A 16,152-nucleotide genomic window follows, 5' to 3' on the forward strand; every position below is an offset into this window, starting at 1 on the left:
ATTTTTATTTCTGTAGAGCAAAGCACTTCCCTGTAAATGGTAGGGTGGTGCTCCACTATTTCAAGATGCTTGGTTTCTTTGAAGGTTTGCCCCTACCTCAAATTATCATTTTAGCTGTAGTGTGTTAACTCCATGAGTATGGATGAGAGGAAATTTGTGGGAAATGTTTGCACTTAAAAAAACACAAAATACAAAAAACAAAAAGCCTACCATTCTGTATTGATAACTAGGATTTAGCATGAAAACCCTCAAAGGTGGTTTATAGAAAGCCTAACATAACATTTATTTTGACATATGAAATGGGGTTTTCCCAAAAAAAGGCACTTCTTTATTTCATTTTTCACTTCCAGTAAAAATGCAAGTAAGACCGACACCTTGTAGTTTGAATTATAAAACGGCACCCCTTGCACTTAAAAGATAATAAAATTCCACACCTCCTCCTATTTCTAAAATACTCTATTTTATAGAATATGCACCAGTTTAAAGGGTGTTTCCACAGAGTAGTTCTGTTTCTCCAAAGAGACTCTCTTTGAACAGCCAGATCTCCCCTCCTGCTCCAACCACAACATGTCTTTCACAGATGAAAATCAGCCAGATCTCCCCTCTGGTGACTGCAGATTTCAGCTTGGTCACAAGGGGGCGCTCCTGAGTTGCAAAAAGCGACTGACAACTGGCTAATTTCGAATGCCTCATTTATATGCTTGTGTGAATCTGAAAGCCATTCTAATTCAGAAAATATCCAATTTGCAATTCTGGATTTATTCAAAATAAAAAGTAGTTTTCATTGATGTATTTTGTTGTGGATATCAATATGATAGATCTTATCAATATTATCTGTACTGTAGTTTGTTTCAGTTTGCTCATTCATAGCTTTTATGATGCATTTCCTTTTGTATTTTCAATATGTCAAGAAAGATAATATACCTGACTAATTCTATTTATTATTACAGTTTTCAAGACCCTTCTTATTCTTAGAAGGCATCCACTGCTAAGAACTGGAAAATCTGCTTAAGGTAGATATTATGTGTTATTTTCCATCTATTTTTTTAAAATGAATACTGTATGGGCATTCTACAAAGTATGTGAGTGAATTATGAGCCCTCAAAGACCATACAGTGCATGCATCTATTTCTACCTGGATTTCCTAGAAATTTATGTCCTAAAGGAAAGAGCAGCATGCCACATAGCAATCAGCAATACAATATCTGATATGGCATGTTAAAGCCTGCTCTGTAGCACAACAAGCACAGCATTGTGAATGCATTTGCTTTCTATACTTTGTGCATTGTTAATGAATGTAGTCTTTTTGTTTTGGTGTTGGTAAATGGTGTAAGGATTTTAGGCATTGCAGAGTTTTTCATGTCTGTCTGAAGAGAAGTTCCTCAAAAGCTTGCCCTTGTCATGAACTGAGATTAGTGCTACCAGAATGTGTAATCTCAGCTGCTTTTTGATCAGCACCCAGGGTCCAGAAACGGTGGGAAGAGTATTCTTATACTTATCCCATGACTTTGTGATTGCAGTGGAGTTGCTTTATTGCTGTGCCAAATTTTACCTTGTGAGTTATGTGGAAATTCTTACCAGAAAAAAATTACTCCATATTTAGGCTGTATATCTTGGTACTGTGTAGAGTAACCTCCTAGTGAGGCAAGTTGAAGCTTCTCAATTTGCTTTCTTCTGAAGTGAGAAACATTTTTCACTCCTGCTTAATTCTAAGAATACACTTAAGGAGCCTACGGGACTGTATGTTTGTTGCGGTTCCATCACTGCATTGCACAAGGTCAAAACTGAGCATATAATTTTGTGTTGTGAGATTCTCAGTTTTTGGTTTTATGTAAGTAAGTTTCTAGTCCTTAGACTTCAAAGAGATGTAGTCAGTTGCCTGGTTAACATCTCAGAAGCCGGATGATGAACTCAGTAGAATTTCTTCAAGCTGTAGGATTCACTTTTCTAGGAGCAATGAGGGAAGTTATACTCCTGATGTCCTTGTGTTTAAGGAAACAATCCCTAAACCACTTGCATTGTTTTGGATTTCTAAAACAAGATATGATGGATACATGTAGTAGTTTGTGCTTTTGTGATAGCATGGTATTGAAGAAGAGAAAATGTATAAAAGGTCACCCGGAGCACGTTTTTGTTTACTTCCTCTAGATTGCAGACCTGGAAGCCTGTCCCCAGCTTTTAGCCCCTTGTTCTGTACTTGTGCCCAGCATCAATTTATGGCAGCCTGGTGACCCACCCACAAGGATTTTATGACTCACAGTTTTATCCTTTTCTCTCATTTTAGAACTGCTGAGTTATATTTTAAATTTGCAAGACACTCAGAAAATGAGCTGGGATATGACTTCCGTTGTAACATGGGTTTAGTGTTTGTATGTCTGTCTGTCTTTTGTACCTAGCACAATGCACATACAATATATTTATGTTCTGTTTCGTTTGAGATTACTGTTGGAGAGTGCTCAAAACATATGATGTCATCTAGAAATGAGCTTTATTTGGTCTTTTCTGTGAACTGCAGCCTCCTGTTCTCTGGAATACTCCAAACGTAACAGATTAAGTGAGTCATCAGACAACTGTGTAATCATCAGTTTGTTGGGTAAATAACTTTCAGAGTGCAGTGCAGCATCTCCTTGGATAAAACTTTGTAACAGAATTCCTTTTGTGGGTTCTATTCGTGACCACACTGTTAAAATGTAGGAAAGCAAAAAACATATATGGCAAAAACCCCATGCTAAATAGTTAAAAAGAAAGTGTGTCAACAGTTCTTTAACCACACAAGTACACAAACCAAATAATGTCTCAATATTATTTGGATCATTCAGTATTAAAGTGGTGACCTTTCCTCATGTACTTGCTTGCTTTGTTCTTTGGGGCTTATTCCAAAAACTGCATGAAGCCATGCATAGAATTGCAGTCTTAAGAAAAAAGGAGGTACACCAAGGCTGCCCACATATTGAACAGGACTGTATTCTTGAGAGTTTCTTGAATTAGTATGTATTGATCACTGGATGAATGGTTTCCTACTCAAACTGAGACACCTTTCTCATATTTCTGCTAAGTCATGATTGCCCAAGATGGTCTTCAACAAGTCCCAATTCCTACATTTTCCTTTTTGTCCAGTCACTTACCTTAGTAAGGTGGGAATTGTTTGGAATGAATGAGAGGAGAGTTGAAAAGCCTTTTGCACACTTACAACATATCATAAATTATTGCCCTTAAGTATCTTTCTGTGTTGTCAAACTTGCAAAGATAGCTCTGCTTCCTGCTATTTTTGCAAATGTAAATCAACACTTGAAAACTATACCACCTTGCTACTTGCAAGTATTGAGGTGTAAATTGAGTGCTGAGAGGAACAGATCTTGTAGAAAGGTTGGTAGGACTGGAGAGAGAGTTGGTTTAAGAGTACTTATTGGAAGTCTGGCAGACATCCACTGACACAACTTAATCTGTGCAGTGAAGACTGAAGCTTTGTAGAAAGTGCACAGGATTACTTCCAGCAGTAATGACTACTTAGTAATGCGAAGAACAGCAAGCTATTCTGCTCAGAGTAGTGCTACTCTGCTGCATATTACTGCATATTACACATTACTCTGCTGCATATTACTGCATATTGCTGCATATTACACATTACACCGCTGGCTGTATTTGGATACAGTATTACCTTCATGTCTATACTGGGAACTCTGTCTTAATGGCTAACAAATGAGGATAATTAGGTTGTAGGGAGAAGCAAGGGAGGAGCATGTTCCCTTGGTGCCCGTCATGGCTTAATACAGGAGTGACCAACATTTTGGGACCTCCAGGCACATTAGCCCATTGAAGAAACTGTTGTAGGCACCACACATACAGCAGCCAAGCATAGGTGGCAACCTGCTCTGTTGACTGCAGTAGAATACAGTGGTGCCCCGCAAGACGAATGCCTCGCAAGACGGAAAACCCGCAAGACGAAAGGGTTTTCCGTTTGCAGAGGCGAATTTCCCTATGGGCTTGCTTCGCAAGACGAAAAATGACGAAAATTCTTGCGATTTTTTTTCGCTCCAAAACCCCTTTTTCTGAAGCGCTAAGCTGCTAAAAGCATTTTAGCAGCAAAACCGCTAATCCCTTAAGCCTTAAAAAGCCGTTTTTAGCCCTTAAACTGTCAACAGCGCTAATAGCGCTAATCCGCTAATGGGCTTGCTTCGCAAGACGAAAAAACCGCAAGACGAAAAGACTCGTGGAACGGATTCTTTTCGTCTTGCGAGGCACCACTGTACTTCTAAATAACCCCAGTTCAGCATGGGCAGGTGTGTGGAGGGAACTCCAAAGGCACCAGGGAAGATTTCTGCAGGCACATGTGTGCAGGCACATTATGAAGCTACAGATGAACATCTGCTCATGATCACTGTGTCTGGACTGGAGCCTGTTCCTGGGCCACTTTCCCAGATTGTACACTGCTTCCTTCAGTAAGCTAAGCTGTGTATGAAGGCTTGATATGAATTATGGAACCTTTTTATTTTTAAACTCTGAGGTTTAGATTATACTATTTGTATTATGTGGTGACATCTTGATCAGCTTTCTCATGATGATGTATGCCTGTTAGCATCCTAATAGCATTTACACATAATAGCATTAATATCCCCGTAAAAACATGACAGCATTAATTTTCCCATCCTTTGAAAATATTTTAAAATGCTTTTACATGCCACATTCAAAATTTCCCATTGATGTTGTAGCAATCAAGTGATAAGCATCTATGTGAGTACAGAGCAAAAAAATGTGTTCCAGAGCACTGCAACTCACTTTGATACTAATTTGTGACACTTGTAAGGTATACCAGGGATGGCTAATTTGTAGTCCACCAGATTTTGTTACTCCAAATTTGCAACATGTCTGTTGATTAGCCATACTGATTGGGGTTGATAGGAACTGGAACCCATAAACTTCTCGAAGCCACAGGTTAGGCACCTGATGTATACCTACATAAAACAGGCAATCTAGCATTGGTGAATCTCATTTTTAATTTGGCAGATTTAAGTTCAACAATGCATATACAACACATGGGGCATTCTAACTGTAGGAGACTGAATTTAAACCAAATAGCATTCGTTGTTGTTGTTTAGTGGTTTAGTCGTGTCTGACTCTTCGTGACCCCATGGACCAGAGCACGCCAGGCACTCCTGTCTTCCACTGCCTCCCACAGTTTGGTCAAACTCATGTTCATAGCTTTGAGAACACTGTCCAACCATCTCGCCCTCTGTCGTTCCCTTCTCCTTGTGCCCTCCATCTTTCCCAACATCAGGGTCCTTTCCAGGGAGTCTTCTCTACTCATGAGGTGGCCAAAGTATTGGAGCCTCGGCTTCAGGATCTGTCCTTCCAGTGAGCACTCAGGGCTGATTTCCTTAAGAATGGAGAGGTTTGATCTTCTTGCAGTCCATGGGACTCTCAAGAGTCTCCTCCAGCACCATAATTCAAAAGCATCCATTCTTCGGCGAGCAGCCTTCTTTATGGTCCAGCTCTCACTTCCATACATCACTACTGGGAAAACCAGAGCTTTAACCAGACCTTTGTTGGCAAGGTCTCTGCTTTTTAAGATGCTGTCTAGGTTTGTCATTGCTTTTCTCCCAAGAAGCAGGCGTCTTTTCATTTCGTGACTGCTGTCACCATCTGCAGTGATCATGGAACCCAAGAAAGTAAAATCTCTCACTGCCTCCATTTCTTCCCCTTCTACAGTATTTGCCAGGAGGTGATGGGACCAGTGGCCATGATCTTCGTTTTTTTGATGTTGAGCTTCAGACCATATTTTGCGCTCTCCTCTTTCACCCTCATTAAAAGGTTCTTTAATTCCTCCTCACTTTCTGCCATCAAGGTTGTATCATCTGCATATCTGAGGTTGCTGATATTTCTTTCGGCAATCTTAATTCCGACTTGGGATTCATCCAGTCCAGCCTTTCGCGTGATGAATTCTGCATATAAGTTAAATAAGCAGGGAGACAATATACAACCTTGTCGTACTCCTTTCACAATTTTGAACCAATCAGTTGTTCCATATCCAGTTCTAACTGTAGCTTCTTGTCCCACATAGAGATTTCTCATTCGTTACCTTGACAAGAATCTGCACTAATGTCCTTCCTGCTGAAGTTTGTAAAGAATAAAAGTGAAAGAGGAAATGTTATATTTCCTTGTTCCAACTTTTCTTCCCCTGGGAAGCAACACGTTTCTTTACACGCAATTGGGCTGAGCTGCACCTTGGTAGTGCCTCTTTGAGCTTTAGTTGGGAATTAACTCTTCACACCTAGGGTTTTGCATGATGGATTGCAACATCAGGAGCCAACTTTTTCCTTAATCAGTGGTTAGCAAGGACTGTTTGCTGAAATAATTAATGAAATCAAACTTTGTAGCAGTTATTAAATTTCATGCTGGCCTGATAAATGAGAAGCATGCAGAATTTATGCAGACCTGGCGTAAAACTGAACAAATGCGCTCAGATTTTTATTAGATTGTGTGAGTTGATTTGATCATTCCTCTGCATGCCATATAAACACATTGGGTGATTGGTCCTTATTGTGTACTTCAAAGTCCTTTGTGTGTAAGCTACTCAAGAAGACGATTTGGCTTCTGCTGACTTTCTCTTGCCTATCATGCCTCCTAAAATTAATCTTCAGCTTTCTTCACATAGACTGCCTTGCTTCTTCATTACTACCAACGGACCTACATGTTTCACTTTAAAGGATGGAGATGAACCTGGATGAATAGTAGGGTTTATGTTCTGTCCTAACACCTCTGAGCACAACCTGAAACATGCATAGTGCTTAACAGAGCCTCATTTGAGAGTCTGGCACCCTTTCCTGGCCATATGCAAACCCCATGGCTTCATTATCAGTCAACCTTTTTTTCTCTCTTTCCAGGTTCTCTGTTAACCATCTAGTCTAATTAGTTGTGAAGACCTCTATAGTTACTACACTATTTTGTGATTCTTTGGTTCACCTAATACAGGTATTGCTCTAATATGAATTCTGGAATTCTTATAGGTCTACGTGAATACCTGTTTTGCTTATTCATAAGTAAAATACAGAAATGGTACAATGCTACCTCAGAGCTATAAAAGGGATCTTTTCTTGTAAAACAAAAGAAGCATTAGGAACAGAGTGCTGTTATGTGTTCATATAACCGTGTCTAAATTTGTTGATGTCCAGATTTTCACACTAATCTAAAGTAAGTGATATTAGTTTGAGTAGCAAACATGATTTTGAGTAACAATATTGAACTAAGATCTGCCAGTGTAGCCTAACTTGCACTACTAAGTGTCTTGCTTCTGCCTGGTACAGTGTTCTCACTTAGCATGAAACCTAAGAAGGGCATGCTCAAACTTCGGAACAAGTGCAACTGGGCAGTTTCTGGGGAACTCTTTAATATATTGCGTTTCTATTTATCTTCCTAAGGCCTCTCTCTGCCTGTTTTTGTATAGCTTATCAAAGTATTATAGTTGGCGTTTTCAATGCTGTTAAGGAAACTTGCCAAGAGTCTTCTAGTGAACTTCTGATGTCATACAATTATTTGAGAATGAAGAAAACTCCCCAAATGCCTTTCTTTTTGAAAGACTCAAATTGAACCAGAAGAACTCTTTCCTCTTTGAATGGGTAGCATTTTCTGAATGGGACAGATCCCCATTATGTGGGGGCATATGTGTGTTGTACATGACTATGCATGATGCACAGATGAAGCCTACTGGTAGACAAGGTCTTTATTTTATTAAAACCAGCACATTACACGGGAAACGACACTATCTATGGTAAATGCATGTGTCTGTATCCTTAGGCTTATCAGTCTGGACAGATTAGCTATTAGGTTTTACTTTTGCTCTTGAGCAGAAAATAACTCCAAAGCTTTGTTCTGTTATAGACTCTGGTGTCCTGGAATCGCCTAGATATGTCTTGTTGAAATATTTCACACAAGTGTTAAAAGCTCTGACGTGGTAGGTAATAGAACTGTTGACAGATCTTCAAGTCTAACATTGTGAATGGGGATAACTAAACGATGATATTTTTATGAGCCTAGATTTAGCTTTGTAAGTACTATTAACGATAGCAGGATTGTGGCTACCATTACAAGTGGAGGTAATACATCCACTTACAAAGAAAATGCTCCTTTCATTTCTGCTGATTAGCCTAATCTTTAATCTTACACAAGAAAGCCATTTCCTGTCCCTGGGGAGATGACATTGCGGGCTGCGAGCAAGCCCTTCCCACGCTCATGGGGCAGGATAGCCCTCCGCCATTGGTTGGTCCTCAGCCATGTCAACCCAAGGCTCTCAAATCCGGATGGTCCGGGGGCATGGCGCAGGCTACTTAAACTGCCCACGGCCGAGGACATGTTCCTTTTCTCCCTGCTCAGTCAGTTCTCCCACCCTCCGTCCCTTAGGTTAGGTTCTTTATCTCCTGACCTTGCTATGGACTTTGGTTGGTTACCTGTTTTTTAACAAGGGCCTGGTAGGAATTTTTTCCACTTGGCAAATTGGCACCAGCCATTTGGTTTTTTGCCTACCTCGTAGCAAATCATCCCAATTTTGTAAGGTTTGGCAGTTAGGCATTGGAGTATTAGGTTGAAGGTGAGGGGAGGTAGTGGCCATCACCTACCCCTCCTATTTCAAGGAATTCCATTAAAGGAATCCGAGGGGCGTGGTCTCTGTCCGAAGCCCCAGACGGGGGGGGGGGGGGCTAGGGCCATGACACCTAGCGGTGACCCTGGGGGAGTTCCTAGTTGATGTGCATCAGCAGGGCTCCCCCTTCTGGTGGTTAACCCTTCCAAGACTCTTGCAGATGGGCAGGAGTCAGATATAGTCTTGTGGTGTCCAATGCCTAAGTCAATACCACTCACATTCTGTAACCATCATCATCATCATCATCATCATCATCAAACCCTTTATTGGCATCACATACAAACATCCAAAACAAATCAATACAGAATTACCACTTCCCCAGTGGCACAAAACATTTGCTAAAAGAAAGGAGGCAGAGCAGTCTATTGTCACATCTCTAGGTCTCCAGGGAGATCAGGCGTCTGCAGTGTATTTCTATGACAAAAAAACAAATAGAGATATTTAGCCACTAACTTGGTGAGCTCCTGATCATTCCCCAGTAATAGAAAATGTATGACCTCCAACTCTGGTTTCCATTTGGGGATGCAGAGTTGATCTAGAAATTGCAGGCATGCCTAGTGAACTCTCAGAAAAAGAGTGAGTATGATTTCTAGTGGTCAGGCATGGAACTTCAGTGTTTCAGTGTAGCTATTTGTGTTTCCCATGAATAAATTATGGTAATACATTGATTTTGTTTTAATTGCATAATTAATACAGAGAGGGGAATTTAATTTTTCTTGCTGTGGATTTTTTTGTTACTTTTGAGTAACAAATTTACTCAGCCTTCTCCTTAACTGTATATTTCCTTTTAAACAAAGCTATTGCTTAAACAAGAGAAAACTGATCTCTGATCTACCCATTTGAACCAGATGAATCTTGGTGATTTCAGGGTGAGGTCTTGTTTACATGATAAACAACAGTTAAATGAAGTCTGAGACACAAAGTATGCCTTTTTGGTTGTTGCTTCTCTCTGTTGTTGAGGTCTGTAGTCCTGACCTTGCAGGGGTTCTGAAAACATTGCAAAAATCCTTTATTTTTTTAAAAGGCTAGATTTTAATTGACATAAAAAAACAAGAATGCACATTATTGAATATATTTGTGGATGTGGTAAATTTTAATGGAAATCTGTGTATCTATTGGTTAGTTGCTATGCTGATGTTTCTGTAAGCGTGTCTTCTGTAAGCCACTCAGAATTTACTAACTATTGGAGTGGATAGAAATTGTAAAATGAACACAATTGTAGAACCATACAGTCCCAGTTCAGGTTTTGCCAAACTTATATTTTACTGCATTAGTTATGTAACTTAAAATTTGTGGTGTTGGGGGTGGAGGGAAAAGGGGAACATGTCTCTTATGCTCAAGGCCATGGGTTGGCAGACTAAGGCCTGCAGGCCGGATCAGGCCCACCAGGCTTGTAAATCTGGCCAGTGGACCCTGCCACTCGCTCGGTCAGTCCCCACACGCTGAGCTAAACCAGCATAGTGCTTCCTTGAAAAGAAGCCGTGGACGCCTCGCTGTGCGGGGACTGACTTCCGCGATGCTGACACTGCTTCAGATTGGCTGCAGGAAGCTCCTGCAGCCAATCCGAAGCTGCAGATGCCTTTGGGCAGGCAGCAACGCTGGCGCAGCTTCGGATAGGCTGCAGGAAGTTCCTGCAGCCAATCTGAAGCCTCGCTGCCCGTGCGCTGAGGCGTCTGCTGGCGGGCGGGTGGTGGGTCTGGGCCGTGCTGTGGGCATCGTGACGGGTGCGTCGCAGGGCTTCAGCCGGAGCTTGGTGCACCTGCTGGCCCTGCGCCCGGCTTGGTGCTGCTGCTGGTGGCACACTTGGCTGCCACGCTGGAGCAGCTGGATGGCGAGCTGTGCGCCCCTCCTGCCCGCTGACCAGGCCTTGAACGACGGGCCGCAGCGTGTGATGCATGCCGCCTGGGAGCTCCGCAGGGGCAGGCCAAAGGAGTGGCTGCTGCTTGTCAACAATGCCGGTGAGCGGGCGGAGCTGAGACGCGCTCCTGAGTGCGTGCAGAGTGTGTTCCTCCTCCAGGTCCGGAAGCAGGTGCAGGACCGACTTGCAGGGCGGCTTCCTGCAGGGGCCACTCTGCTTCCTTAGAAATGCCAGATCCCCTGGGAAAGGGCTAAGGCAGGGCTTTAGGAGGAAATAACACTAGGGACATAAGCCACACATTAATAAATCTTTCTCCCAAGATCTGACAAAAGCTGCATCCTACAGATCTCTCTCCCTCCCCCCCCCCCTTTCCTACCCACTTCTCCCTTTATTAGCTAAAACTTTGCAACTGATATTTATAGTTATTTTTGCCCCAGTGCATCAGTTTGAAGCTGCCAGGTACTCGGAGGTTAATTTCACTGTGTGCTTTTGTAAATTTATTTGGAAAGATAAAGTGTAATCAGTGGATGGTGGGATTTTTTTGGGTGGTGGTTTTGGGAATTCTTTTCTTTCTTCTGGGAAAGAGATTTCTTTAAACCAGGAGAAAGCCAGGCGCCAGATCTCCTCCCCTTCCCACACTTCCAAAATTTTAATTTTGATGGGTTCATTCTGCCCCCCCCTACTTTGCCTGAGACCATGCAGAGCCCCAATCAGTCGGCAGGCATTAGTGGTTTGGAAGGGTCCTTAGACTGACTTGATTATACAGCAGGTTTGTAAGGGAAGATGAAGAACAAGAAGAAAGTGGGCAGGAGTTGCAGTAGAAAACCAAACTGAACAAATTATGCTGTTGGGTCTGGTTCAGATTTAACCTTGAAACAAGGTATGAGTTTTTTGGGGAGTAGACTTCTGGATTAGGTGGTGCTCTCTCTGCTCTTCCCTGTCTATGCTGTATTCCTCCATTTAGCACTGTATGTGACCACCTCTAACCTGGATTATAAAGAGGTTTGGTACATGCCTAAATTTCATGTTGGATTTGAAATCAGGTTGTCAAAGAGTGCTAACAGACTTCATCATGTTTTGAATTTGTGGAAGGGATGGCTGTGTTTGCACATTACTATAAGCCACAGTTCTCTGGCTTGTCATCCATTTTCTGCCCAATCATTGCTTCTTTGCTACTGCTCTGGTGCAAGCAGGACAAACAACCCAAGAAGCCTGAGCTGGTAATTGTGGTGTCTTTGTCCCTAGCAGCTTTAGGTTGGTTTTCAAGTTGTGGTTTGTTATGGAAGCCTCGATCCCTAACTTGGATGTAACAGAAAACCAAGGATTCATTTGCTCTGGTTGCATGATTTTTGGAAAATGAGAAACATGGAAGATTTCAGTCAAGTAAAAAACAATTCATGGAATGGATGGGTTTTTGTTGACAGCTCAGAATTTAGGCAAATGTAGGAAGGTGTATGAACTTTATACTGTTCTCATTTGATGATTTCCTCCAGCAGATTTTTGACTGTTTTGATTAAGGTTGAAGGTACACACTGAACTGAGTTTACAAGAGCATAATGCATTTGCTCTTATAACCATATACCCTTGGAGACAGAAGAAGGGGTAGAGCTCCAAACTTCTCAGGATTCAGCTTTAAGTCCCCCCCCCCCCATTGTGTTAACAGATAAATCCTCTTTGGTATGGGCAATACTAGATTTCCTAAGAATAAGCAGTTTTATAATGAGAGGCTAAAATGTTTCTCAAGTAATTGTTCAGACTTTTTCTGGTTTCACTCTTTTCCCTCTTATCATTAAAGGTGCGTAGTTGTTTTTCAAGGAAGGGTGTGTTTTGGTTTTTGCCTACTGTGAAATTTGAGAGCTCTTGAGTGTTTTGAGATTTGACAGTAGAGGCACAGAGCGGTAGACATAGCTGCAAGCAACCTTGCAGCAAGGGAATCAGACATAACTTTCCACTGGAGGATTTCTTTCAAACACCACAAGAGCAAATGCAGGTCCTTGGATTTTTAAATTGTGCAAGTAATGGTATGTACTTCATGTATTGTTTGGATTAATTTGGTTAATGGGTATATAGACAATTCTGGTAACTGCAGAAGGTAGAGAACCTATGGCTGTGTACTGATAATAGCATGTTTTGCTTGCTTCTCAAATATGCAATAACTTTGTCTCAACATTCCCCTATGGTAACAAATGTTCCGTAGAGACTTGGTGGTGGCAGTATAAAGAGTATCCATATTGTTTTCTCTTTTTATTTGTCCTTAATGGTGACTCAAGTTTGGATTTTGTAGCAATTCAGGTTGAAATTCTCCAAAAGCTGAAACCCCCTTCAAAAGCACAACCAAATCTGCTGAGGGGTTTGTGTGTGTGTGTTCCTTTGGTATGATTCTTTCTTGCCTGTTTCAGTGATGGGCATAGTGTTTAAAGTTCCTTTTTTCTCAGATGGGATGAACTCTGGTATTTACCGTATTTTTCCGTGTATAACCCGCCCCTGTGTATAAGACGACCCCTATTTTTGGGGGACTCAAAATTAAGGAAATGGGGGGAGATTGCCCACAGTTCTTAAGCTTCTTTTGGGGTGGATTGCCCAATTGTTGAGCTTTTTTGGTGGTGGTGGGGATTACCCAGAGTTGTTCAGATTGCCGACAATCGCTCATCCGCTAGCGGCTTATAGATAACAAAAATTAGTTACCGTACATTATAAAGAAAAACATCAGCCTGGTTTCAGAGGCAATGGAATTATTAAATTGGAATTAAATTATTAGTATTCATTTATTTAGAATACTCATTCCACTTTTCAGCAGGGGTGGGCTTTCACATAGGCATCTTCCATCCTTGAAAAAATGAACACACTCACTCAGTACTCTCACCAATATATATGTAGGTTCTGGTTGTTTTAGAGGCCACGCCTCCCTTGAAGCTCCTCTTCTCCCTTCCTCCCATATCAGAAATATATAAGATGTCAAGGCCGGAAGGACAGGGCTGCTCCTGCCACAACAGTTCTTTCCTCAGACAGCTGACTTGATGACATTTGATGGAATTGTCTTTCTTTTTACCCAGTCTCAGTTTTTAGTTCGACTCTCTTGTTTTTGGCAAAGAACAGACCCTCCTTAACACCCTCCCTTCCACATTTCTGGAGCAGAACTGATAATATCTAGGCCAGGAGGACAGGGCTGTTATCACACAGTTATTTCTGCAGACACATCTAATGTACCCTTCCAGACAACACAAGAAACTGTTATGATCACATTGTATTTGTTGGATGTGCTGCAAAGTGGTAAATCTGGTTTTGGAATGCTTAGACATACGGATTGTGTTCAGAATGCTGTAATCAGAATTGGGGAATGGTAAGATAGGTGCAAGGGGGATCTATTTTGAACTCTAACACAAAAATGTTTTCCTTCCCATTTTTAAGACTTGATTGCCTTATTCTGTCCTCTTGCTCTCTGTACATGTTCTGAAAAATGTAATTTATTTTTTCTTAACTTGCTCAAACAACTTATTGGGCTAGGCTTGCAGAAGACTGGCATTTGGAGTAGCCGGTTAGCAGATGGTTGGAATGTGTGCAAGGACATCCAGTGGTATACAAGCATGCATGGTAGTCTAATTGCCGTGCATTTTTCCGTTAACTTTTTTTGGCAACAGAAAAAACTTTTATCAGAACCAATGTGAAGTGATAATTATTCCTTTCTTAATTGTATGCTTTTTGTAGTTTTATCTAAACACAATGGAATTACTGAGAGGTTATAAGCGTTTTACCTTCCAAGTCAGCAATTCCTTCTGGTGAGGGGGATATTTAGGTCAAGGTTACTGAAAAAATCGGAGTTTATATTGGTTTAATTACATCTTAATCTATGGGGAAATTGCTACCTGTGTATTCTGATAATACTACTATAGAGCCTAAAAAAATTGTATGTGACAGTTGATGCATTTTGGCCAGCTGCCTTCAACTAAATAAAAAGAAATTAGATAGCAGAGGTTGCCCATGAAGCTTGTTCTGCCATCTGTATAGTACTTGGATTTCAATCTGGAGAATATCTGTATCCAATCTCCCCAGAACCCAATTGATGTATAAATATCCCCAGTAGCACAGTGAAAGAGGCAGGAGGAAGGTAGATATCCCCCAGTCCTCCTAAAACTGGTTGTACAACTGTACCATTATCTAGCAAGTTCAAGAAGCATGCAAAGAAATGTTTAAAACTTGGCATGCATCTGCTTGTACTTGGCATACATCTTTTTAAAATTGGATGCAAGTGCTTAATTGTTGTTACATTGGAAGAAATTGTTTGCTAGTATGATATATTACATTACCAAACAGAGCTGGTTAAACTTGGGTCAAGTGCTCTTCATTGCTCAATTTTTAAAAAATCCAACTTCTGTATTTTTATTTGATTGCATCGTTTTTTTGCTTTCAGCACAGCTTAGTTTTAAGGAAAAACCATGTTAACTTGTGAATACAATTTAAAACTTGCATCTGAAATGGGAGTGTTCATGTGCTTTGTCATTATGAAGTGTTTTGCAGTTCTAAGTATTCAATTGGAAGTTAATCCATTGAACTAAGAGCGACTTTATTCTGAATAAACATAGACAGGATTGGAGTGCATGTGATCTAGTGTAAAGCCATTTCTATGTTAAGGCAAGGCTAGCTAATGTGATGGCCTTCTGATGTTGTGGGCTATAATTGGCATCTTCCCCAGTCCAAAATCTCTGGAGAGTGCCATGTTGGCTATCCCTGTGTTAAGGAGATCTGCTTGGCATTGGACCAGCCATCTTCTCTAATTTGTGGTCATTGTGGACTGCATATGGCAAAGTGAGTTCAAGCTATGCTTTAAGGTAAGGTTACCAGATTTTTTTCAATGAATCCAGGGACACTTTTCAACTTGGATGGATTTTGTATGGGGACTGATTTTGTATGGGAAACAGGGACATCTGGTAACCTTACTTTAAGGGCTTTTTCCCAAAGGCAAAAAATCCTACTATTGTAGGGTGGTAGGTACTAGTGTAATTTTTGGTCTTGTGCCAGAAACACAACACTGGCATATACCAGGTAATCATAACTTACACCAGTCACATCAAAGTATGCATTTGGACACCCTGCTTCAGCCTTTTGGCATAAATCCAAGTACAGAAATGGGTGCACACAGTCTATATGGTCAGGAATTTACTACAGTCTCCCCATGTGGCTGGGTGATGTGGAGATAATTTAAATTTAGCAAAAGCTGCACCTGAGTCTTACACCTAATTAGTTGAGAAAATGTGCTACAAAACTTATTGAAGGCAGATAAATGTTTGTAACAATTACCATTTCTATCAGCAACAGTAAATATCCAAAGTAAGCAAATGTTGTTAAAAGAAAATTTCTGAATCAAGACTACATGTGTAAATTCATCCAAGATCACATTTACTAAAACATCCTTTCTTTTAAAAAAAGAATGCTCTGCTTTGTATGTTCAGTACTGGGAACCATTCTCTGGAAAATGGCACAACTTGGGTTTACTAACCTTTGAGCATTTAACCACAAATCTCAGTATAGCTCATAGAAAACATTACTTGCTAGTCAAAATAATATCCATTATTATTTATTGGGAAATACTGAATCTTGCTTCATTCTGTATCTCATTCAGTCAGCTTGGGCTTTAAGCAACCTAAATAATCTGTTGTCACCTGCA

General features: G+C 40.9%; 1 protein-coding gene across 21 annotated transcripts in view; it reads left to right on the forward strand.

Moving 5' to 3' along the window:
• The window catches only part of PTK2 (protein tyrosine kinase 2), a gene marked incomplete at its 3' end in the record, with an annotated part of 189,825 nt that overhangs the window by 13,183 nt on the left and 160,490 nt on the right, over positions 1-16,152 (forward strand). For 16 of the 21 annotated variants that reach the window (XM_083450459.1, XM_083450474.1, XM_083450445.1 and 13 more), the window contains exon 2: positions 951-1,013. Coding sequence is in view for 5 of the 21 variants with exons in the window: in XM_083450450.1 (XP_083306576.1) it covers positions 12,475-12,511 (37 nt within the window). Of the gene's footprint in view, positions 1-950; positions 1,014-12,342; positions 12,512-16,152 lie in introns of those variants that run through there. The other 5 variants (XM_083450466.1, XM_083450451.1, XM_083450447.1 and 2 more) reach the window with 3 other exon arrangements.

This window comes from Podarcis tiliguerta (genome assembly GCF_965153285.1).
Source record: "Podarcis tiliguerta genome assembly, chromosome: 7".
NCBI classification, from domain to species: Eukaryota; Metazoa; Chordata; class Lepidosauria; order Squamata; family Lacertidae; genus Podarcis; species Podarcis tiliguerta.